At 46.0% G+C, this 23,698-nt stretch overlaps 1 protein-coding gene across 1 annotated transcript in view; it reads left to right on the forward strand.

The window, feature by feature from the left end:
• The window catches only part of spg21 (SPG21 abhydrolase domain containing, maspardin), a 55,048-nt gene extending 45,187 nt beyond the window's left edge, over positions 1-9,861 (forward strand). Inside the window, exon 8 of the mRNA XM_070859136.1 lies at positions 8,672-9,861. Within this exon, the coding sequence (XP_070715237.1) occupies positions 8,672-8,791 (120 nt within the window). The 3' untranslated portion in view covers positions 8,792-9,861. The remainder of the gene's footprint in view (positions 1-8,671) is intronic.
• Positions 9,862-23,698: the final 13,837 nt, after the last annotated feature.

A 23,698-nucleotide genomic window follows, 5' to 3' on the forward strand; every position in this document is an offset into this window, starting at 1 on the left:
CATCAGATATTGAAAGTTGGCATGCAGGTACAGCAGGCGGTGAAGAAGGGAAATGGTATGTTGGCCTTCATAGCTAGGGGATTTGAGTATAGGAGCAGGGAGGTCTTACTGCAGTTGTACAGGGTCTTGGTGAGGCCTCACCTGGAATATTGTGTTCAGTTTTGGTCTCCTAATCTGAGGAAGGACGTACTTGCTAGTGAGGGAGTGCAGCGAAGGTTCACCAGACTGATTCCCGGGATGGCTGGACTGACATATGAGGAGAGACTGGATCAACTGGGCCTTTATACACTGGAGTTTAGAAGGATGAGGGGATCTCATAGAAACATATAAGATTCTGACGGGACTGGACAGGTTAGATGCGGGAAGAACGTTCCCGATGTAGGGGAAGTCCAGTACGAGGGGACATAGCCTTAGGATAAGGGGCAGGCCATTTAGGACTGAGATGAGGAGAAACTTCTTCACTCAGAGAGTTGTTAACCTGTGGAATTCCCTGCCACAGAGAGTTGTTGATGCCAGTTCATTGGATATATTCAAGAGGGAGTTAGATATGGCCCTTACGGCTAAAGGGATCAAGGGGTATGGAGAGAAAGCAGGATAGGGGTACTGAGGGAATGATCATCCATGATCTTATTGAATGGTGGTGCAGGCTCGAAGGGCCGAATGGCCTACTCCTGCATCTATTTTCTATGTTTCTATGTTTTGTGCTAAAAGATATAAACATTACGGAAATATTGGGGAACCAAGGATCTAGCGAGAATGCGTAACTTAAAGAAATTAGTATTGGTAAGGAAATAGTACTGTAAAAAAAAAATTAATGGGACTAGAAATCGACAGATCCCCTGGACCTGATGGCCTACATCCTAAGAATTTAAACATGGTGGCTACAGAGATGGTGGATGCATTGGTTTTGGTATTCCAGAATTCCAGCTGGCAAACGTAACCTCGCTATTCAAGAGTGGAAGGAGAGAGAAAACAGGAAAACTATCAGTCAGTTAGCCGGATATCAGTCGTGGGCAAAATGCTAAGATTTATTATTCGGGACGTGGTAACGGTATTTAGAAAGAAAGACTTGCATTTATATAGTGCCTTTTCACGACCACCGGACATCTCAAAGCGTTTACAGCTGATGAAATTTAAAATTTAGCAGAGGAGGAAAAAGGGTTTAATTAGGAGGGGGAAAATAGAGTATGAGAGGAAGCTTGCTGGGAACATAAAAACTGACTGCAAAAGCTTCTATAGATATGTGAAGAGAAAAAGATTAGTGAAGACAAATGTAGGTCCCTTGCAGTCAGAATCAGGTGAATTTATAATGGGAAACAAAGAAATGGCAGACCAATTGAACAAATACTTTGGTTCTGTCTTCACAAAGGAAGACACATATAACCTTCCGGAAATACTAGGGGACCGAGGGTCTAGTGAGAAGGAGGAACTGAAGGAAAACCTTATTAGTCAGGAAATAGTGTTCAGGAAATTGATGTGATTGAAGGGCGATAGTCTGCACCCCAGAATACTTAAGGAAGTGGCCCTAGAAATAGTGGATGCATTGGTGATCATTTTCCAACAGTCTATCGACTGGATCAGTTCCTATGGACTGGAGAGTAGCTAATGTAACACCACTTTTTAAAAAAAGGAGGGAGAGAAAGCGGGTAATTATAGACCGGTTAGCTTGACATCAGTAGTGGGGAAAATGTTGGAATCAATTATTAAAGATGAAATAGCTGCACATTTGGAAAGCAGTGACAGGATCGGTCCAAGTCAGCATGGCTTTATGAAAGGGAAATCATGCTTGACAAATCTTCTAGAATTTTTTGAAGATGTAACTGGTAGAGTGGACAAGGGAGAACCAGTGGATGTGGTGTATTTGGACTTTCAAAAGGCTTTTGACAAGGTCCCACACAAGAGATTGGTGTGCAAAATGAAAGCACATGGTATTGGGGGTAATGTATTGACGTGGATAGAGAACTGGTTGACAGACAGGAAGCAGAGAGTCGGGATAAACGGGTCATAGAAACATAGAAAATAGGTGCAGGAGCAGGCCATTCAGCCCTTCTAGCCTGCACCGCCATTCAATGAGTTCATGGCTGAACATGAAACTTCAGTACCCCCTTCCTGCTTTCTCGCCATACCCCTTGATCCCCCAAGTAGTAAAGACTTCATCTAACTCCCTTTTGAATATATTTAGTGAATTGGCCTCAACTACTTTCTGTGGTAGAGAATTCCACAGGTTCACCACTCTCTGGGTGAAGAAGTTTCTCCTCATCTCGGTCCTAAATGGCTTACCCCTTATCCTCAGACTGTGACCCCTGGTTCTGGACTTCCCCAACATTGGGAACATTCTTTCTGCATCTAACCTGTCTAAACCCGTCAGAATTTTAAACGTTTCTATGAGGTCCCCTCTCATTCTTCTGAACTCCAGTGAATACAAGCCCAGTTGATCCAATCTTTCTTGATAGGTCAGTCCCGCCATCCCGGGAATCAGTCTGGTGAACCTTCGCTGCATTCCCTCAATAGCAAGAATGTCCTTCCTCAAGTTAGGAGACCAAAACTGTACACAATACTCCAGGTGTGGCCTCACCAAGGCCCTGTACAACTGTAGCAACACCTCCCTGCCCCTGTACTCAAATCCCCTCGCTATGAAGGCCAACATGCCATTTGCTTTCTTAACCGCCTGCTTTACCTGCATGCCAACCTTCAATGACTGATGTACCATGACACCCAGGTCTCGTTGCACCTCTCCTTTTCCTAAGCTGTCACCATTCAGATAATAGTCTGTCTCTCTGTTTTTACCACTAAAGTGGATAACCTCACATTTATCCACATTATACTTCATCTGCCATGCATTTGCCCACTCACCTAACCTATCCAAGTCACTCTGCAGCCTCATAGCATCCTCCTCACAGCTCACACTTCCACCCAACTTAGTGTCATCCGCAAATTTGGAGATACTACATTTAATCCCCTCGTCTAAATCATTAATGTACAATGTAAACAGCTGGGGCCCCAGCACAGAACCTTGCGGTACCCCACTAGTCACTGCTTGCCATTCTGAAAAGTACCCATTTACTCCTACTCTTTGCTTCCTGTCTGACAACCAGTTCTCAATCCATGTCAGCACACTACCCCCAATCCCATGTGCTTTAACTTTGCACATTAATCTCTTGTGTGGGACCTTGTCGAAAGCCTTCTGAAAGTCCAAATATACCACATCAACTGGTTCTCCTTTGTCCACTTTACTGGAAACATCCTCAAAATTCCAGAAGATTTGTCAAGCATGATTTCCCTTTCACAAATCCATGCTGACTTGGACCTATCATGTCACCATTTTCCAGATGCACTGCTATGACATCCTTAATAATTGATTCCATCATTTTACCCACTACTGAGGTCAGGCTGACCGGTCTATAATTCCCTGTTTTCTCTCTCCCTCCTTTTTTAAAAAGTGGGGTTACATTGGCTACCCTCCACTCCATAGGAACTGATCCAGAGTCAATGGAATGTTGGAAAATGACTGTCAATGCATCCGCTATTTCCAAGGCCACCTCCTTAAGTACTCTAGGATGCAGTCCATCAGGCCCTGGGGATTTATCGGCCTTCAATCCCATCAATTTCCCCAACACAATTTCCCGACTAATAAAGATTTCCCTCAGTTCCCCCTCCTTACTAGACCCTCTGACCCCTTTTATATCCGGAAGGTTGTTTGTATCCTCCTTAGTGAATACCGAACCAAAGTACTTGTTCAATTGGTCTGCCATTTCTTTGTTCCCCGTTATGACTTCCCCTGATTCTGACTGCAGGGGACCTACGTTTGTCTTCACCAACCTTTTTCTCTTTACATACCTATAGAAACTTTTGCAATCCGCCTTAATGTTCCCTGCAAGCTTCTTCTCGTACTCCATTTTCCCTGCCCTAATCAAACCCTTTGTCCTCCTCTGCTGAGTTCTAAATTTCTCCCAGTCCCCAGGTTCGCTGCTATTTCTGGCCAATTTGTATGCCACTTCCTTGGCTTTAATACTATCCCTGATTTCCCTAGATAGCCACGGTTGAGCCACCTTCCCTTTTTTATTTTTACGCCAGACAGGAATGTACAATTGTTGTAATTCATCCATGCGGTCTCTAAATGTCTGCCATTGCCCTTCCACAGTCAACCCCCTAAGTATCATTCGCCAATCTATCCTAGCCAATTCACGCCTCATACCTTCAAAGTTACCCTTCTTTAAGTTCTGGACCATGGTCTCTGAAATTACTGTTTCATTCTCCATCCTAATGCAGAATTCCACCATATTATGGTCACTCTTCCCCAAGGGGCCTCGCACAATGAGATTGCTAATTAATCCTCTCTCATTACACAACACCCAGTCTAAGATGGCCTCCCCCCTAGTTGGTTCCTCAACATATTGGTCTAGAAAACCATCCCTTATGCACTCCAGGAAATCCTCCTCCACCGTATTGCTTCCAGTTTGGCTAGCCCAATCTATGTGCATATTAAAGTCACCCATTATAACTGCTACACCTTTATTGCATGCACCCCTAATTTCCTGTTTGATGCCCTCCCCAACATCCCTATTACTGTTTGGAGGTCTGTACACAACTCCTACTAACGTTTTTTGCCCTTTGGTGTTCTGCAGCTCTACCCATATAGATTCCACATCATCCAAGCTAATGTCTTTCCTAACTATTGCATTAATCTCCTCTTTAACCAGCAATGCTACCCCACCTCCTTTTCCTTTTATTCTATCCTTCCTGAATGTTGAATACCCCTGAATGTTGAGTTCCCAGCCCTGATCATCCTGGAGCCACTTCTCCGTAATCCCAATCACATCATATTTGTTAACATCTATTTGCACAATTAATTCATCCACCTTATTGCGGATACTCCTTGCATTAAGACACAAAGCCTTCAGGCTTGTTTTATTAACACCCTTTGTCCTTTTAGAATTTTGCTGTACAGTGGCCCTTTTTGTTCTTTGCCTTGGGTTTCTCTGCCCTCCACTTTTCCTCATCTCCTTTCTGTCTTTTGCTTTTGTCTCCTTTTTGTTTCCCTCTGTCTCCCTGCATTGGTTCCCATCCCCCTGCCATATTAGTTTAAATCCTCCCCAACAGCACTAGCAAACACTCCCCCTAGGACATTGGTTCCGGTCCTGCCCAGGTGCAGACCGTCCGGTTTGTACTGGTCCCACCTCCCCCAGAACCGGTCCCAATGCCCCAGGAATTTGAATCCCTCCCTGCTGCACCACTGCTCAAGCCATGTATTCATCTGCGCTATCCTGCGATTCCTACTCTGACTATCACGTGGCACTGGTAGCAATCCCGAGATTACTACTTTTGAGGTCCTACTTTTTAATTTAGCTCCTAGCTCCTTAAATTCGTTTCGTAGGACCTCATCCCTTTTTTTACCTATGTCGTTGGTACCAATGTGCACCACGACAACTGGCTGTTCTCCCTCCCATTTCAGAATGTCCTGCACCCTTCTCAAAATGGCAGGCAGTGACCAGTGGGCTGCTGCAGGGCTCAGTGCTGGGACCCCAGCTATTTACAATATACATTCATGATTTAGATAAGGGAATTGAGTGTAATATGTCCAAGTTTGCGGATGACACTAAGCTGGGTGGCGGTGTGAGCTGTGAGGAGGATGCTAAGAGGCTGCAGGGTGACTTGGACAGGCTAGGTGAGTGGGCAAATGCATGGCAGATGCAGTATAATGTGGATCAATGATAGGTTATCCACTTTGGTGGCAAAAACATGAAGGTAGAATATCTGAATGGCGGCAGATTAGGTGCAATGAGACTTTGGTGTCATGGTTTATCAATCACTGAAAGTTGGCATGCAGGTACAGCAGGCGGTGAAGAAGGCAAATGATATGTTGGCCTTCATAGCTAGGGGATTTGGGTATAGGAGCAGGGAGGTCTTAATGCAGTTGTACAGGACCTTGGTGAGGCCTCACCTGGAATATTGTGTTCAGTTTTGGTCTCCTAATCTGAGGAAGGACGTTCTTGCTATTGAGGGAGTGCAGCGAAGGTTTACCAGACTGATACCGGGGATGGCAGTTATGACATATGAGGAGAGACTGGATCGACTGGGCCTTTATTCACTGGAGTTTAGAAGAATGAGAGGGGATCTCAAAGAAACATATAAGATTCTGACAGGACTGGACAGGTTAGATACAGGAAGAATGTTCCCAATGTTAGGGAAGTCCAGAACCAGGGGTCACAGTCTAAGGATCAGGGGTAAGTCATTTCGGGCCGAGACGAGGAGAAACTTCTTCACTCAGAGAGTTGGTAACCTGTGGAATTCCCTACCGCAGAGAGTAGTTGATGCCAGTTCTTTGGATATATTCAAGAGGGAGTTGGATATAGTCCTGACTGCTATAGGGATCAAGGGGTATGGAGAGAAAGCAGGAAAGGGGTACTGAGGGAATGATCAGCCATGATCTTATTGAATGGTGGTGCAGGCTCGAAGGGCCAAATGCCCTGCTCCTGCACCTATTTTCTATGTTTTTATGAAATACTTTTGGAGTGTAGTCACTGTTGTAATGAAAATCATAAGATTGGGCAGAGTCAACAAGGATTTGTGAAAGGCAAATTGTGTTTGACAAATCTGTTCGTTTTTTGAGGTAACTGGCAGAATAGATAACGATGAACCGGTGGATGTGGTGTATTTGGATTTTCAAAAAGCATTTAAGATGCCACATTAGAGGTTATTACATAAAATTAGGGCTCATGGGATTTGGGGTAATATATTAGCATGGATTGAGCATTGGTTTACGGACAGAAAATAGTCGGCATAAATGGGTCTTTTTCAGGTCGGCATGCTATAACTGGTGAGGTGCCGCAAGGATTGGTGTTTGGGCCTCCAACTATTCACAATCCATATCAGTGATTTAGATGAGGTATTCGGAGGGACCATGTACATGAATCACACACAGCATACAGGTACAGCAAGCAATTAGGAAAACAAATGGTATGTTGGCCTTTATTACAAAGGAATAGGAGTATCGGAGTAAAGAAGTCTTGCAGGTCCTTGCTGAGACCACAGCTGGCGCACTGCACAGTTTTAGTCTCCTTACCTAAAGAAGGGTATTCTTGCCTTGAAGGTTCATTACACTGATTCCTGGAATGAGAGGAGAGATTGAGTAGACTAGGTCTGTATTCCCTAGAGTTTAGAAGGATGAGATATTCTCTCATTGAAACATATAAAATTCTTAAAGGGCTTGACAGGGCAGATACTGGGAGGATTCTTCACCTGGCTTGGGAGTCTAGAACTAGAGGTCACAGTCTTAGAATAAGAGGTTGACCATTTAGAACTGAGATGAGGAGACATTTCTTCACTCAAGGGTGATGTTTCTTTGGAATTCTCTCCCCCAGATACCAGCGTTTTGAATGCTCAGTCATTGAGTATATTCAAGTCAGAGATTGATAGAATTTTGGGTACGGGGATCGAGCGATACGGGGATACTGCAGGAAGGTCGAGTTGAGGTAGATGATCAGCCATGATCTTATTGAATTGGGCAGCAGGCTCAAAGGGCCGAATGGCAGACTCCCAATCCTATTTTTTATGTTACCATTGACCAGAAACTTAAATGGACCAATCAAGAGCAGGTCAAAGGCTGGGTATTCTGTGGCAAGTGTCTCACCTCCTGACTCCCCAAAGCCTTTCCACCATCTACAAGACATAAGTCAGGAGTGTGATGGAATACTCTCCACTTGCCTGGATGAGTGCAGCTCCAGCAACATTCAAGAAGCTCGACACCATCCAGGACAAAGCAGCCCGCTTGATTGACACCCCATCCATCACCTTCAACACTCACTCCCTCCACCACCGACGCACCGTGGCTGCAGTGTGTACCATCTACAAGATGCACTGCAGTAACTCACCAAGGCTTCTTCGACTCCCAAACCCGCAACCTCTACCACCTAGAAGGACAAGTGCAGCAGGTGCATGGGAACACCATCCTGACTTGCAAATATATCGCCGTTCCTTCACTGTCGTTGAGTCAAAATCCTGGAACTCTCTCCCTAACAGCACTGTGGGAGTACCTGCACCACACGGACTGCAGCGGTTCAAGAAGGCGGCTCACCACCTTCTCCAGGGGCAATTAGGGATGGGCAATAAATGCCAGCGACGCCCACATCCCAGGAATAAAAAAATAAAATGGCTTCTTGCACTGTGCTCTTGCTACATATGTAACTCCCCTGAGAACTTGGACTGCTGGGATTTGTGAAATTGGTATCGGAAGCAATTTGAACAAAATGGAATTGTGTTTTGTTGCTGTTGATCCAGAATCTGAAATGCAGTGTGTTGCTGGGTCATCACTGTCGCATTGCCCCCATGCTTACCATATGTGGGATGCAATTTACTTTTGATAGATGCTTCACCAAGCATTGAATCCTCCATACCATTGTCTTATCCCTGACCCCTCATGGAACTCTGCTGTGGTTTGTTATTTCAGCCGCTGGCAATGTGTCCCACCATGCCATACCCATTAATAAAGGCTGCCCACATTTCCTATTTTCTATACTAGTTGAAATGGTCTTGTTTCTAATCGTACTTGGATTTAATTCGTGCTCTAAAAGCTTTTGTTTATCGGTTTGTTGCATACTGCAGTAACGTTGGACAGTAAAGGCACATCGCAGCAGGATGTTTAACCTCAATTTCTTTCCACTTTTATTTTCAGATCCACCTGCGGCAGTTCCATGGCACGCGATATGCTGCAATCGACCCAACAATGGTGAGTGCAGAAGAGCTGGAGGTACATAAAGCCAGGGTTGAAAATGGAAATGAGGAAGAGCTGTGACCGCCTCCCTTGAGTAAAGGAGCAATTTTCCACATGTAGGCACTGAACTGTGAACTCTGCGGGTTTAAGTGTCAGCAGTGCCTTTTTTAAAGGTTTATTTGTGGCACAGAAGATGAGATGTCTGTCCGATTATTTTTGTTGTTTAATTCTAATGACTTTAGTCCCCGGAAAGTATCTGTTACCTACCCTGTTTGTGGGCAGTGTTAGACAATCTGCTATCATTAGAGCTATGCAATCAAAGCCATAGGTAGATAACCCACTATGAATGCAAGTACAACGTCTCCTTCCATCTATCCCTTACATTAGTTCCATTCTGTTCAAGCCCATTTTATTTTACTTCGCTCTTTGATGCGACACATGACCAGTTAAGTGTTTCAGATGCAATTTGCCTGTGGGTCCAATCACTTTCTGGTTCCTTGGCACTGTTCGTTCAGTGCCTGAAATGGTAATGTTGGAGCTATTGTTCTTGTACTTGTGCCTGATTTGATATCTTACACTGCAAATATTTTAAGTCATTTATTGTTTAAAAAGTTGCCATAATTTGTTTTGAAGCTCATGTAAATAATCTATTAAAATAAATGCACGCAATAGATTGTAAAGTCATTAACCTTTGATTTTCATTCACTAATGAATCTGTTTGCAGTTTGTGCAAATATGTGAGAATTTGAAAACTTGCTGTGTATGTATAACTTTAATTACTTACAAGACAATGATTTGGTGTAAATACTCTGTTCTGTAAGTTTATTGTTGAACATGTTTAGCTGAAAGTATTGGAAGACAAGAACTCTGTGCCAGGAGTTGTCCGGCTGACACTGGGGTACTGATGCCATCCACACTGCTGCATTCTGTGAATGGAGGCCATGTCTAACCTGGATTAAATACAATCCACAACTTTAAAAAAATGTCTTTGGGGGCTGAGCCCCTCCCAGCAGAGGATTTTGCATTACAACAACAACTTGTATTTATATAGCACCTTTTTAACGTAGTAAAATGTCACAAGGCACAGCACAAGCGTATTATAAGACAAAAAAATAAATTTGAGAGTGCATTGTGTTGACTAATAAACGACATTGTCTGATTGTTTAAGCGTGGGCCATCAATGTTGATAGTAAAACAGCATCTTTTCACAGCACCTGATTAGTTCTCTCTGCAGAGGCTTTTGATAGCTCCAGTATTTTCTGATTTTATTTCTCATTTCGATGAGCTGTTTGAAGAGTCAGGGCTACTTTGCATTGTTCAGTGAATCCTGAGCCAAGGCCTACCCAATTCCCATTCCCCTGCCGTACTGCATTGTGTAATGAACCAGAATTAATTAACAATCTGTAAGGGAACATCTTACGAATAGTGGCCATAATATGATAGAATTTGATTTTAGGTTTGAGCGGGAGAAGGGTGAGTCACAAACTAAGGTTTGTCTTGGTTCAGGAAGGATACACTGGCCTCGGAGGTCGAGCAGCACAGACTCAACACAACGATCACGGGGATAAAAGAGTTAAATTATGATAATAGGCCACACACTTGGGTTACATTCCCTGGTGTTTAGACGGTTGAAGGGCGATCTAATCAAGATAAAGGGATTCGATAGGGTAGATACAGAGAAACTATTCCCTCTAGTGGGGAAACAAGGCATAATCTTAAAATTAGAGAGAGGCTATTTAGGATTGGAATCGGGAAGCACTTTCACAGAGTAGTGGAAATCTGAAATTCTCTCCCCTAAAAGATTGTGGATGGTGGAAGTCAATTGATATTTTCAAGACTGCGATCAATAGATTTTTCTTGGGTAATTGTATCTAGGAATATGGTGCAAAAATGGATAAATGGAGCTGTGGAGATCAGCCATGATCTAGCTGAATCAAGGAACAGGCGTGAGGGACTGAATGGCTTGTTCCTGTGTGTTGTGCCCTCCAGCTGCCTCCCTTCTCGCACCAGCACCTTCAAGCTATTTGAAGCTCCCAGGATTGGTAAGGTGGAGTTTAACCAGACAACTTATCAGTCCCCAGGTTTGAGCATATGATAGGGTGAGACTTCAGGAATTGGAGGTTGGAGAGTGAAGCAACAGAATCCTGGAGATTTATGACACAGAAGGAGACCATTTCAGCCCATCGTGTCCGTGCCGGCCGCCAAAGAGCTAACCGGCGTAATCCCATTTTCCAGCTCTTGGTCTGAAACTTCAAATGCATATTAAAGTACTTTTTAAATGTGGTGAGGGTTTCTATCTCTACCACCCTTTCAGGCGGTGAGTTCCAGACCCCCACCACCCTCTAGGTGAAAAACATTCTCCTCAACTTCCCTCTAATACTTTACCAATTACTTTAAATCTATGCCCACTGGTTATTGACCCCTCTGCTAAGGGAAATAGGTCCTTCCTACCACTCTATCTAGGACCCTCATAATTTTATACACCTCAATAATATCTTCCCTCAGCCTCCTCTGTTCCAATGAAAACAGCTTATCCAATGTTTCCTCATAGCTAAAATTCTCCAGACCAGGCAACATCTTCGTAAATCATCTCTGTACCCCCTCTAGTGCAATTACATCTTTCCAGTAATGCACACAGTACTGCAGCTATGGCCTAACTAGTGTTTTATACAGTCATAGCATAACCTCCCTACTCTTATATTCTATGCCTTGGCTAATAAAGGAAAGTATTCCATATGCCTTCTTAACCATCTTATCTACCTGGCTTGCTACCTTTGGGGATCTGTGGACATGCACTCCCAGGCCAAGAGAGCTGTGGAGGCTGGGTCATTGAATATATTTAAGGTGGAGGTAGCAAGATTTTTGAATGATAAGGGAGTCAAGGATTATGGGGAGCGGGCGGGGAAGTGGAGTTGAGGCCAAGATCAGATCAGCCCTGATCTTAGTGAATGGCGGAGCAGGATTGAGGGGCCAAATGGCTGACACCTCCCATTTCTGATGTCCCTCTGCTCCTCTACACTTCTCAGCATCCGACCATTTATTTTGCATTCCATTGCCTTGTTAGCCCTCCCTACCAGCACTTCTCTGGATTGAATTCCATTTGCTATTTCTCTGCTCGCCTAACCAGTGCATTGATCATCATTATAGGCAGTCCCTCAAAACGAGGATGACTTGCTTCCACGCCAAAAAAGGATGAGTTCACAGGTGTTTCAATGAAGGAGCTAATATTCCAGATCCTGAAGGGTGGAAGATGCCTGTGCATGGGTTTTTTTAAAATGTGTGCACACCAACCACCACACGGGCTTGTCAGAGCTAGTCTTGGTCTAGTGGCAAGGGTTATCCAAGACGACTGGAGACCTGCTCTGCTGCATGGACCTAGTGCGTGCACACATTGCAGTGTGGGCTGGCTTGTACATTGATAAAGAATCATAGAATGGTTACAGCACAGAAGAAGGCCATTCAGCCTGTCGCACTTGTGCTGGAATTTTAGCTATGAGGGAAGATTGGATAGGCTGGGGTTGTTTTGGTTGGAACAGAGGAGGCTGAGGGGAGATGTATAAAATGATGAGGGGCATAGATAGAGTGAATAGGAAGGACCTATTTCCTTTATCTTCCTGCAGTCGATAGCTTTCTCATTATCAACCACACGGCCAATTTTTGTATCATCTGCAAACTTCTCCATCATGCCCCCTACATAGAAGTCTAAATTATTGATAGATACCACAAAAAGCAAGGGACAAAGACAATCCTTCTTAATTTTTTGACGGTAGGGAGTGAGCACGGTTATGTTTTGCAGCTGTGTAATGAGTAGGGGTACAGTGATTGAAAAAAGGGCCTGAAGTCCTGGGGATTACCTCCATTTCTCTCAGGCAGTCCCTCGCACTCGACGATAACTTGCTTCCACACTAAAAATTAGTTCTCACGTGACTGATGGGTCCGACGCGAGATCTACAGTCTCTGTCACAGGTGGGGCAGGTGGTGGTTGAAGGAACGGGTGGGTTGGGTGCTTGGGTTGCTGCGTGCTCCTTCCGCTCTTTGCGCTTGGCTTCAGCTTGCTCTCGGCATAGTGTTCGGCACCTTCCCAGATGCTCTTCCTCCACTTTGGCCAGTCTTGAGCCAGGGATTCCCGATGGGGATGTTGCACTTTTTCAAGGAGGCCCACCTGTGTCGGAGCCCTGAGTAGAGCGCTTGCTTTGAGAGTCTTGTGTTGGGCATGCGGACAATGTGGCCCACCCAACGGAGCTGATCGAGTGTGGTCAGTGCTTTGATGCTGGGGATGTTGGCCTGAGCCAGGACGCTGACATTGGTGCACCTATCCTACCAATGGATTTGCAGGATCTTGCAGAGGCATCATTAGTGGTACTTCTGCAGTGCAATCGAGGCCATGCACGGCATATTCCACCCTTCAACATATCGTTCGGGACCTGGAATATTAGGTCCGTCATTGAAAGGGGCTATAGGGAGGGAGGAATTTAATACAATCATATCACTAAAGAAGTAGTACTCGGTGAAATAATGGGACTAAAGGCGGACAAGTCCCCTGGACCTGATGGCCTGCATCCTAGGGTCCTAAAAGAAGTGGCTGCAGAGATCGTGGATGCATTGGTTGTAATCTACCAAAATAGCCTGGATTCTGGGGAGGTCCCAGCGGATTGGAAAACCGCAAATATAACGCCCCTATTTAAAAAAGGAGGCAGACAGAAAGCAGGAAACGATTGCCTGATTAGCCTAACATCTGTCATTGGGAAAATGCTGGAGTCCATTATTAAGGAAGCAGTCGCAGGACATTTGGAAAAGCATAATTCAGTCAGAGTCAGCATGGTTTTATGAAAGAGAAGTCGTGTTTGACAAATTTGCTGGAGTTCTTTGAGGATGTAACAAGCAGGGTAGATAAGGGGGAACCAGTTGATGTGGTGTATTTGGATTTCCAGAAGGCATTCGATAAGGTGCCACATAAAAGGTTACAAGATAAAAGTTCACGGGGTTGGGGGTAATATATTAGCATGGATAGAGGATTGACTAACTAACAGAAAATAAGAGAGTCGGGATAAATGGGTCATTTTCCGGTTGGCAAACAGTGACTAGTGAGGTGCCACAGAGATCGGTGCTGGGTCCTCAACTATTTACAATTTATATTAATGACTTGGATGAAGGGACCGAGTGTAATGTAGTCAAGTTTGCTGCTGATACAAAAGTTGGTGGGAATGCAAATTGTGAGGAGGACACAACATCTGCAAAGGGATTATTAGACAGGCTAAGTGGGCAAACATTTGGCAGATGGAGTACAATGTGGGAAAATGTGAGGTTATCCATTTTGGCAGAGAAAATAGAAAAGCAAATTATAATTTAAATGGAGAAAAATTGCAAAGTGTTGCAGTACAGAGGGACCTAGGGGTCCTTGTGCATGAAACACAAAAGGTTAGTATGCAGGTACAGCAAGTAATCAGGAAGACCAATGGAATGTTGGCCTTTATTGCAAGGGGGATCGAGTATAAAAGCAGAATAGTCCTGCTACAACTGTACAGGGTATTGGTGAGGCCACACCCGGAGTACTGCGTACAGTTTTGGTCTCCATGTTTAAGGACACCATTGGAGAATTTTCAGAGAAGGTTCACTAGGTTGATTCCAGAGATGAGGGGATTGACTTATGAAGTCAACTTATGAAGTTGAGTGGGTTGGACTGATACTCATTGGTGTTCAGAAGAATGCGAGGTGATCTTATCGAACCATATAAGATAATGAGGGGGCATGACAAGGTGGGTGCAGAGAGGATATTTCCAGTGATAGAGGAAACTAAAACTAGGGGCATAGTCTCAGAATAAGGGGCCATCCATTTAAAACTGAGATGAGGAGAAATTTCTTCTCCCAGAGGGTTGTAAATCTGTGGAATTCTCTGCCCCAGGGAGCTGTGGAGGCTGGGTCATTGAATAAATTTAAGGTGGAGATAGACAGATTTTTGAGCGATAAGGAAATAAAGGGAGCGGGCAGGGAAGTGGAGCGGAGTCCATGATCAGATCAGCCATGATCGTATTAAATGGCGGAGCAGGCTCGAGGGGCCGTATGGCCTACTCCTGCTCCTATTTCTTATGTTCTTATGAATCACCTGTGAACTCATCCCTTTTTGGCAAGTCATCCTTGATACAAGGGACCGCCTAAGATGATGATGTCTCTGAAGCATACAGGAGGGCGGGTATCACTACTGCCCTGTAAACCATGAGCTTGGTGCCGGGTTTGAAATCCTGGTCTTCAAACACTCTCTTCCTCAGGCAGCACTGACACACTGAAGGCGGTGTTGGACCTCATCATCACCGTCTGCCCATGTTGACAGTAGGCTCCCGAGGTATGGAATATGGTCTACGTTGTCTCGTCGTGGATTTTGATATTCGGGGAGCAGTGCTGCATGGCGGGGACAGGTTAGTGGAGGACCTTTGTCTTACGAATGTTTAGTGCAAGGCCCATGCTCTCGTACGCTTCAGTGAAGGTGTTGAGGATGGCTTGGAGTTCAGCCTCTGTGCGCAGACGCAGGCGTCGTCTGCGTACTGTAATTCAATGACAGAGGCTGTATTTATCCCAAGAGAGATGTGACATTTTGTGTGTAAGTGAGTTATGCACATATCTACAATATGCCCAAGTCTCTTTTTAATCTTCTATAAAACCCAATGTCTGAGCGAATTTCTGCCCAACCTGCCCACCCCACCAGCTGTCACAAGTATAAGAACATAAACAATAAGAGCTGGAGTAGGCTATATTGCCCTTCGAGCCTGCTTCGTCATTCAACACAATCATGGCTGATCTACCTCAACTCCACTTTCCCATGCTATCCTTTCTCCCTTAATTCCTTTAATTTCTAAAAATGTATTGACCACTGTCTTGAATGTACTCATCAACAGAACATCCACAGCTCTCTGGGAGAGAGAATTCCGAAGATTCACCACCCTTTGAGTGAAGAAATTTCTCTTCATCTCAGTCCTAAATAGCCAACCCCTTATTCTGAGACTGTGACCCCTGGTTCTAGATTCCCCAGCCAAGGAAACATCTTACAGCATTAACTCTGTCAATTATATCACCTCTCATTCTTCTAAACTCTACGGAATATACATAAGAACATAAGAAATAGGAGCAGGAGTAGGCCATTCGGCCCCTCGAGCCTGCTCCACCATTCAATAAGATCATGGCTGATCTGATCATGGACTCAGCTCCACTTCCCCGCCCGCTCCCCATAACCCTCTCGTTGCAGCCGGTCTAGCTCGATCTCTACCCTTTCTCTCATCATGTACGGTACTGCTCTCGCATTGTGATGGATGGGTCGCACCCCCGGAATTAGGTCGATCTGCCCTTTTGCTCCTTGGAACTTCCCAATGCCTGGTTCGAACAGTGAAGGGAACTTGTTTAAGACCTGGGTACACGAAGTGTCGTCAGCGGACAAGAGCGCTCGGATGTCGTCCCAGTTCCAGCGTATCTTTCCCAGCCAGCTCCTGTCGAACAGCGTGGAACCATCGCCCGGTACCACCCAGAGTGGTAGCTTGTGCACCGCTCCATCATAGGAGGCCTTTACAGTAACACTGCCGATTACGGGAATCAGTTCCTTTGTGTAAGTTCTCAGTTTCGTGCGAATGGGAGTCAAGACTGGCCTTGCTGCACCACAATTTATCTAACGTTTCTTTGCTCATAATGGACTGGCTCGCGCCCGTGTCCAGTTCCATTAACACCTGGAGTCCATTTAATTCAACCTTCAGCATTATCGGGACACTTTCTGTAAATGTGTGCACCGCACATACCTCGGCCTCCTCGGTCTGAGGCTCTGGTTCGTCGTGATCCGCCGTGGATCTGTCCTCCTCTGCAACATGATGGTTTGCAGGATTAACAGGATTTGCAGCTCGCCTGCACAAACATTGGAGGTGTCCCATTGTTTCACAGCCATGCAAACGTACCCTTTGAATTGGCATGAATGGAAATGATGATCACCCTACGCAGCGCCAACTAGGTGTTAATGGCTTTGCATTCACCACCCTTGATGGTGGACTCAGACATCTGCGCACGTGCAGCTGCAGGCATGTGGGGCCTGCCCTGTACGTTACGATTTGAAAACAACATCACTTTGTTCACAGTACTTGCAGCAGCACTTGTGTGCTGAGAGATTTGCTTACTATTGTGACTGGTGGCAATGAATGCCTGGGCTATCGCTATGGCTTTACTCAAGGTTGGGGTCTCTACAGTCAAAAGTTTGCAAAATATCACTTCATGGCCAATGCCAAGTATGAAAATCTCTGAGCATGTGTTCCAAATGTTCTTCGAATTCGCAATGTCCTGCAAGGCGTCTTAGCTCGGCGATATAACTCGCCACTTCCTGGCCTTCAGACCTTTTTTAGGTGTAGAACCGGTACCTCGCCATCAGAATGCTTTCCTTCGGGTTCAGATGCTCCCGGACCAGTGTGCACAAATCATCGTACGATTTCTCTGTAGGTTTCGCTGGAGCAAGCAGATTTTTCATGAGGCCATACGTTGGTGCCCCGCAAACAGTGAGGAGAATCGCCCTTCATTTGGCAGCGTTCGCTTCACCTTCCAGCTTGTTGGCCACGAAATATTGGTCATGTCACTCCATGAAGGTTTCCCAATCATCTCCCTCTGAAAATTTCTCCAGGATGCCCATTGTTCTCTGCATCGTTGCGGTGGGGTTCGATATTTGTATCTCATCGCCAGTTGTTATATATGAACAAAGAGTCTGACTGGATACTGTGAGCTCAAAGTAAAGTGTGACCGTAGTCTTTTATTTCAGGTCTCCAGAGTGCCTCTCCAGCTTGTGAGGCCTCCTTAAGTACCTGTGCTCCCAAGGGATTGTGGGATCCCTTGGGAGTCCAGGGGATGAGCCCTCTGGTGGTTATACAAGGTATATACAAGTTTACATATATAACACCTTGACTCCCTTATCGTTCAGAAATCTGTCGATCTCCACCGTAAATACATTCAATGACCCAGCATCCACAGCTCTCTGGGACAGAGAATTCCAAAGATTCATAACCCTCTGAGAGAAGAAATTCCTTCTCATCTCAGTTTTAAATGGGCGGCTCCTTATTCTAAGATTATGCCCGCTAGTTCTAGTCTCCCCTATCAGTGGAAACATCCTCTCTGCATCCATCTTGTCGAGGCCCCTCATAATCTTATATGTGTCGATAAGATCACCTCTCATTCTTCTGAATTCCAATGAGTAGAGGCCCAACCTATTCAATCTTTCCTCATAAATCAACCCCCTCATTTCCGGAATCAACCTAGTGAACTTTCTCTGAACTGCCTCCAAAGCAAGTATATCCTTTCGTAAATATGGAAACCAAAACAGTACACAGTATTCCAGGTGTGGCCTCACCAATACCCTATATAACTGTAGCAAGACTTCCCTGCTTTTATACTCCATCCCCTTTGCAATAAAGGCCAAGATTCCATTGGCCTTCCTGATCACTTGCTGTACCTGCATACTAACCGTTTGTGTTTCATGCACCAGGACCCCCAGGTCCCGCTGTACTGCAGCACTTTGCAATCTTTCTCCATTTAAATAATAACTTCCTCTTTGATTTTTTTTCTGCCAAAGTGCATGACCTCACACTTTCCAACATTGTGCTCCATCTGCCAAATTTTTACCCACTCACTGAGCCTGTCTATGTCCTTTTGCAGATTTTTTGTGTCCTCCTCATACATTGCTTTTCCTCCCATCTTTGTATTATCAGCAAACTTGGCTACGTTATACTCGGTCCCGTCTTCCAAGTCGTTAATATAGATCGTAAATAGTTGGGGTCCCAGCTCTGATCCCTGCAGCACCCCACTAGTTGCCAACCCGAGAATGAAGCACTTAGCCCGTCTCTCTGTTTTCTGTTAGTTAGCCAATCCTCTATCCATGCTAATATATTAGCCTCAACCCTGTGAATTTTTATCTTATGCAGTAACCTTTTATGTGGCACCTTGTCAAATGCCTTCTGGAAGTCCAAATACACCACATCCACTGGTTACCCTTTATCCACCCTGTTCGTTACATCTCAAAGAATTCCAGCAAATTTGTCAAACATGACTTCCCCTTCATAAATCCATGCTGACTCTGCCTGACCGAATTTTGCTTTTCCAAATGTCCTGCTACTGCTTCTTTAATAATGGACTCCAACACTTTCCCAACCACAGATGTTAGGCTAACTAGTCTATAGTTTCCTGCTTTTTGTCTGCCTCCTTTTTTAAATAGGGGCGTTACATTTGCAGTTTTCCAAGCTGCTGGGACCTCCCCAGAATCCAGTGAATTTTGGTCAATTACAACCAATGCATCCACTATCCCTGCCGCTACTTTTCTTCAGACCCTAGGATGCAAGCCATCAGGTCCAGGGGATTTATCCACCTTTAATCCCATTATCTTACTGAGTACCACCTCCTTAGTGATTGTGATTGTGTTAAGTTCCTCCCCCCCACCCCCATAGCCCTTTGACTATCCACTGTCGGAATATTGTTAGTGTCCTCTACCGTAAAGACTGATACAAAATAATTTTTTCAGAGTTTCTGCCATCTCCATGTTCCCTATTACTAATTCCCCGGTCTCGTCCTCTAAGGGACCAACACTTACTTTAGCCACTCTTCTTTTTATATTCCTATAGCTGAGGCCCCAGCACTGATCCTCGCCATACCCCGCTAGTTATAGTCGACCAACCTGAAAAAGTCCTGTTTATTCCTGCTCTGTTTTCTGTATACTAACCAATCCTCAATCCATGCTAGGAGATCACTGGCTCCGGTCGGGGTGGAGTGTAGATGTTTTTAGTATATGGGGTATTGCAGTTGTGTGGGGCGGACTGGTTGGGCTGGGTGCTCTTTCCCTTTCCGATATGGTTCATAGGTTTATATGTAACCTTTAGGGCTGCTGACCAAGGGCCGTGCGGCTCTTTGTCGGCCGGCACGGACACGATGGGCCGGAATGGCCTCCTCCTGCGCTGTAAGTTTCTATGTTTCTATTCCCCCAATCCCATGATTCCTAATTTTGTGTAATAACCTCTTGTGTGGCACCTTATCAAATGATTTTTGAAAATCCAAATACACCACATCCACTGGTTCCCCCTTATCCATCCTACGAGTTACATCTTCAAAAAATAGATTTGTCAAACTTGATTTCCCTTTTATAAAACCATGTTGACTCTGCCCAATCATATTACAGTTTTCTAAGTGCCCCGTTACCATGTCCCTAATAATAGATTCTAGTATTTTTCGTGCTACTGATGTCAGGCTCTCTGGCCTATAGTTCCCTGTTTTTTTCTCTTCCTCCTTCCTTACATAGCAGGGTATGTTTGCTACCTTCTAACCATTGGGGGCTGTTCTAGAATCCAGGGAATTTTGTAAGATTACAACCAATGCATCCACTATCTCTGCAGCTACTGCTTTTAAACCCCAAGGATGCAGCTCATCAGGTCCAGGGGATTTGTAATCTCCAACCATGCTTCTTCGGGTAGGAATGAACAGCCATTGACAACTAAAATGGAAAGATAGCTCTACCTCTTTGTTATAATGGAGGAGGAGGAAGAGACCTGGAGGGTGGGCTTTTACCCGTAGAGCACCCACCCCCTCCCCCGAGAGATTCAGTCACAGCTCTCTTCAAATAAAGTTTAATTACAGAAATGTTAACGGGAAAATTGTTAACGACAAATACAAACGGATCAAAAAGTTAACTTTTGTTGGAAGCACCACCTTCCATTAATATAAATACGGTGTGTTTAATTTCAATGTAACACTGTTTAGAAATGTGAAAAACATTTAGAGACATAACTTTAAACAAGATCCCACATCAGAACAACTCATTCTCGGAATTTTTGAAAAAATGTAACTTTCGAATTATGAGAAACAACATAAATAAACAGAAGATGTGGAACAGGACAGGAGGTATCTTCCACCTTGATGGAACAACAGGTTTAGGGAGAGGGATATTGCATGGCCCCGGGGCTGGTCAGCCAGCTGTCCCTGCACTGTTTTACCAGACACTGCAGGGGGGGGGGGGGGGTACTGCGCGAGGGCGGTGGGGCGTCGAGATGCCGGTCTGATGAGCCGTAGCCCAGCAGTTCTTTGCTCTTTACAGCCACGTGCTCCGGGACCATGGCTGCTGCTGCCTGGAGATCATGAGCTGCCTCGAGGAAACTGATGTGGGCAGTGGACTAGAGGCCTGGCGTGGGTCAGGGGCATGCATGGGTTGGGAGGGCGAGGGGCATGGTGTGGGTCAGGAGGCTAGAGGACTGGGTCAGGGGCCAAGCGTGGGTCAGGGGGCGAGGGGCATGGTGTGGGTCAGGGGGCGAAGGGCATGGTGTGGGTCAGGGGGCGAGGGGCATGGTGTGGGTCAGGGGGCGAGGGGCATGGTGTGGGTCAGGGGGCAAGGGCCAAGTGTGGGTCGGGGGCAAGGGGCATGGTGTGGGTCGGGGGCGAGGGGCATGGTGTGGGTCAGGGGGCATGGAGTGGTTCAGGGGGCGAGGGGCATGGTGTGGGTCAGGGGGCGAGGGCCAAGTGTGGGTCAGGAGGCGAGGGGCATGGTGTAGGTCAGAGGGTGAGGGCTTGGTGTGGGTCAGGGGGCGAGGGGCATGGTGTTGGTCAGGGGGTGAGGGGCATGGTGTGGGTCGGGGGCGAGGGGCATGGTATGGGTCAGGGGGCAAGGGCCAAGTGTGGGTCAGGGGGCGAGGGGCATGGTGTGGGTCAGAGGGCGAGGGGCATGGTGTGGGTCAGGGGGCGAGGGGCATGGTGTGGGTCAGGGGGCGAGGTCCAAGTGTGGGTCAGGGGGCAAGGTGTGGGTCAGGGGGAGGGGCATGGTGTGGGTCAGGGGGCATGGTGTGGTTCAGGGGGCGAGGGGCATGGTGTGGGTCGGGGGTGAGGGCCAAGTGTGGGTCAGGAGGCGAGGGGCATGGTGTAGGTCAGAGGGTGAGGGCATGGTGTGGGTCAGGGGGCGAGGGGCATGGTGTTGGTCAGGGGGTGAGGGGCATGGTATGGGTCAGGGGGCAAGGGCCAAGTGTGGGTCAGGGGGCGAGGGGCATGGTGTGGGTCAGAGGGCGAGGGGCATGGTGTGGGTCAGGGGGCGAGGGGCATGATGTGGGTCAGGGGGCGAGGGGCATGGGGTGGGTCAGGGGGCGAGGGGCATGGGGTGGGTCAGGGGGTGAGGTCCAAGTGTGGGTCAGGGGGCGATGGGCCTCCTGTTGAAAGGTGCGGGATTTACCTGCGGCCACAGCCAACACTGGAACGATGGCGGCAGTGCGTGGTTGGGTTCCTGGAGTTGTTGCACTGCCTGTTTCTGAGTCGCCCCGCGGACTCTGGCCAGATTGCTGTTGGAGCTCAGGAGCTTCTGCCCCCGTTGATGTTCTATCGGCAATCGACCAGTGTTACCCTCAATGCTGCAGAACACCAATAGCACAACTGTCAAAATCACTTTGACATGTTCCCTTTAAGGAAACTGGCTGATGACACGTCATCAAACCTAACCCTTTTAATTGGCCGGGAACCTCGCTGGGCAGACTTAGCAAGACCAGTCAGCGTAAAATCACTGTTACAGAGCGAGCTGCAGCCAGCAGCATGTTTGGACCAAACCAAACCCACATTGGTAGTGAAATCGCAGCCTATGTTTTTGCTCTCTTTGTCTTATATGGTTTTATTTTGTTGCCTACACCAATATGCTTCTTCCAGCTCCTAAACAGCCTGTGCTTCCTGCCTGCCACATCAGAGGTCTGTTTGGTGCCATTGAATTTCAAGGCCAATATGTTTAGAAAGCCAATTTATAAAGAGATATAAACTTTAGACTGAAAGCCTTATGAGTATTGTTGGTAAAATACTGGAGGGAATAATGAGCTACTCTGAGAAATATGTGACAATTAAAGCCCATGAAATTAAAGGGACAGTGGCAATGTAGATGTGAAATTGGCCGAGGGTCAGAGAGCAGAGAGTGGGGGTGAACGGTTGTTTATCAGACTGGAGGAAGGTATACAGTGGGTTCCCCAGAGCTCAGTATTGGGACCACTGCTCTTGATACATATTAATGATGTACAACATAAAAATATAAAAACAGATAGCAAGAGTTTCTACAGCTATATAAAAAGGAAAAGACTGGCTAAAGTAAGTGTTGTTCCCTTAGAGGACGAAACCGGGGAATTAGTGATGGGGAACATGGAGATGGCAGAAACTCTGAAAAAAATATTTTGTATCAGTCTTTACGGTAGAGGACCCTAACAATATTCCGACAGTGGATAGTCAAGGGGCTATAGAGGTATAGAGGGGGAGGAACTTAACACAATCACAATCACTAAGGAGGTGGTACTCAGTAAGATAATGGGACTAAAGGTGGATAAATCCCCTGGACCTGATGGCTTGCATCCTAGGATCTGAAGAAAAGTAGCGGCAGGGATAGTGGATGCATTGGTTGTAATTGACCAAAATTCACTGGATTCTGGGGAGGTCCCAGCAGCTTGGAAAACTGCAAATGTAATGCCCCTATTTAAAAAAGGAGGCAGACAAAAAGCAGGAAACTATAGACCAGTTAGCCTAACATCTGTGGTTGGGTAAATGTTGGAGTCCATTATTAAAGAAGCAGTAGCAGGACATTTGGAAAAGCAAAATTCGGTCAGGCAGAGTCAGCATGGATTTATGAGGGGGAAGTCATGTTTGATAAATTTGCTGGAATTCTTTGAGGACGTAACGAACAGGGTAGATAAAGGGGAACCAGTGGATGTGGTGTATTTGGATTTCCAGAAGGTATTCGATAAGGTACCACAGAAAAGGTTACTGCACAAGATAAAAGTTCACAGGGTTGGGGGTAATATATTAGCATGGATAGAGGATTGGCTAACAGGAAACAGAGAGTCGGGATAAATGGTTCATTCTCAGGTTGGCAATCAGCAACTAGTGGGGTGCTGCAGGGATCAGTGCTGGGACCCCAACTATTTACAATCAATATTAACGACTTGGAAGAAGGGACTGAGTGTAACGTAACCAAGTTTGTTGACGATA

This window comes from Pristiophorus japonicus, chromosome 17 (assembly GCF_044704955.1).
Source record: "Pristiophorus japonicus isolate sPriJap1 chromosome 17, sPriJap1.hap1, whole genome shotgun sequence".
Classification (NCBI taxonomy): Eukaryota; Metazoa; Chordata; class Chondrichthyes; family Pristiophoridae; genus Pristiophorus; species Pristiophorus japonicus.